The sequence below is a fragment of the Chaetura pelagica genome, unplaced genomic scaffold, assembly GCF_000747805.2.
Source record: "Chaetura pelagica isolate M959 unplaced genomic scaffold, ChaPel_1.0 scaffold652, whole genome shotgun sequence".
NCBI lineage: Eukaryota > Metazoa > Chordata > Aves > Apodiformes > Apodidae > Chaetura > Chaetura pelagica.
This window is the reverse complement of record NW_009952476.1, coordinates 498,816-500,979: the sequence shown is the minus strand read 5'-3', so window position 1 is coordinate 500,979 and position 2,164 is coordinate 498,816. Positions and strand designations below refer to the sequence as shown.

Here is a 2,164-nt window from a genome sequence, read left to right as displayed (position 1 = left end):
TTGAACCCCTCACTTCGTGTGTGTTTGTGTTTCCAGGCCAGCTCATCGCCTGCTGGTCACTGGGTGTTGACTCTGCGCATTCCTCCGCAGCCAGTCATTCCCCCCGGCTGGCACCGTGCCGGGCTGTGGCTGCTGATAGCGCTGGGCACTTCACAGCAGGAGGTGGAAGAAGTGACCCTGGGTGACTGACGCTGCTTGGGGACAGGGGTGGGGATTAATGCCAGCCCTGGCTTGGGCTGGGGATAAAAGCATCAAGGTCTGCCCAGGGCTCAGCCTGTCTCGGCTCTCCCCAGGCAGCCCCGGGACCCACCCTGCACCCACCACCACCATGACATCAGGATGGTCCTACTGGGTCCTCCCGCTGCTCCTGCTTGCCCCGGCCCACGCCGGGGGGCCTGGCCCTGTCCTCATCAACCGCCCCTTCGTCACCATCTGGAACATCCCCACTGAGCGCTGCGCCGAGAAGTACAACGTCACCCTCAACCTGGAGGTCTTTGACATGTTGGCCAACAACCAGCAGTCCTTCAAGGGGCAGGACATCTCCCTCTTCTACAGCGAAGACTTGGGACTTCTCCCCTACTACACAGATGAGGGGGTGCCAGTGAATGGGGGGCTCCCCCAAAATGCCAGCCTGTGGACCCACCTCCTCCGGGCCATCCAGGACATCAAGGTTAACCTGCCCAGCCCTGCCTATGGTGGGCTGGCTGTCATTGACTGGGAGAAGTGGCGCCCGCTGTGGATCCGTAACTGGGACTCCATGGACATCTACCATCAGAAGTCAGAGGAGCTGGTGCAGCAGAAGCACCCGCGGTGGCCTCCTGAGAAGGTGAAGGAGAAAGCCAAGGAGCAGTTTGAGCAGAGTGCCCGTGCCTTCATGGAACGGACCCTGCAGCTGGGCAAGACCCTCCGTCCTGATGGCTACTGGGGTTTCTATGGCTTCCCCAGCTGCTACAACAATGACTTTGACAGTCTGCCCTACACTGGGATGTGCCCGGTGGTGGAGCACCAGAGGAACAAGGAGCTGTGGTGGCTCTGGCAGAACAGCCAGGCACTCTACCCCAGCATCTACCTGCCCCCTGCCTTGAATGGCACCAGCAAGGTGCTCGCCTACGTCCGGCACCGCGTGGCTGAGGCTTTTGCTGTCCTCAACAGCAGTGTCCCCGTCCTGCCCTACTCCCAGATTGCCTTCGATTGCACCGTTGACTTCCTCTCCCAGGTGATGGGCATGTGGGGATGGTGGGCACCTCTTGGGCTGATGGGTTGGGTCTGGGGAGTCTTTACCTCTTCTGGGGCAGTGCAGGGGGCTTTGGGCACTTTTGACTTCTCCTCTCCCCTTGAGTGCAGGAGGACCTGATGAACACCATCGGGGAGAGCGCAGCTCAGGGTGCTGCTGGCATTGTCCTCTGGGGCAGCCTCAACTACAGCACCTCCAAGGTGAGTGTGGTGGGTGGAACCTTACCACTGCCCACCGGTACCCCATTGTTCCCCAGCCACACAGGGCTGTGACACCATGTGCTATTGCAGGAGATGTGCCTGAGGCTGAAGAACTACGTGGAGGGGCCCCTGGGCCACTACATTGTCAATGTGACAGCCAGCGCCGAGCTGTGCAGCTGGAGCCTGTGCTTGGGCCAGGGCCGCTGCGTGCGCCGGGAGGACAAGCAGGGCTTCCTCCACCTGGATCCCTCCCGCTTCGCCATCAACCTGAGAGCTGGCAAGCCCTGGCTGGTGGCACAGAGCCTGGAGACTGGTGATGATGTCTCCTGGCTGGCCAAGGAGTTCCGCTGCCAGTGCTATGGCAAGTGGCAGGGACCCCACTGCAACAGGTGGGGCTTTTCTGAGTGAGCTCACTCACCATGCTGGGGACACCAGGGAGGGCAGGGTGACACCCTGGGGCTGGGAACCTGGCCACTGGGCTGGTAATAAAACCAGTAGGCACCTGCACATGTCTCCTTGTCTTTCTCCACAGCATGTTTTTGGGCAGGAGGGTCCCCCAGCAACATTGGCAGTGCCTCGGGATGCTGCCAGGGGCTGCATGTCGGGCTGGGGGGAGAGAGAAGCCAGAAAAAAAGAGGAAAATTTATGGGAACAGGTTTAGGAATCATAGAATTGTTTTGGTTGGAAAAGACCTTCAAGATCATGGAGTCCAGCCATTAACCCAGCACTG

The 2,164-nt window shown here is 60.2% G+C and overlaps 1 protein-coding gene across 1 annotated transcript; it reads left to right on the top strand.

Moving 5' to 3' along the window:
* Nucleotides 1–328: 328 nt before the first annotated feature.
* Nucleotides 329–1,842, top strand: HYAL1 (hyaluronoglucosaminidase 1). The gene is made up of 3 exons (XM_010008606.1): nt 329–1,216; nt 1,345–1,434; nt 1,525–1,842. The coding sequence occupies exons 1-3, from the start codon at nt 329–331 to the stop codon at nt 1,840–1,842; spliced, it is 1,296 nt and encodes a 431-aa protein (XP_010006908.1).
* The last annotated feature ends 322 nt before the right edge of the window (nt 1,843–2,164 follow it).

Coding starts and splice junctions, on each gene's coding strand:
- HYAL1 (XM_010008606.1), top strand. CDS start 329: ATGACATCAGGATGGTCCTACTGGGTCCTCCCGCTGCTCCTGCTTGCC. Junction 1,217..1,344: donor CCGTTGACTTCCTCTCCCAG/GTGATGGGCATG, acceptor CCTTGAGTGCAG/GAGGACCTGATGAACACCAT. Junction 1,435..1,524: donor TCAACTACAGCACCTCCAAG/GTGAGTGTGGTG, acceptor GTGCTATTGCAG/GAGATGTGCCTGAGGCTGAA.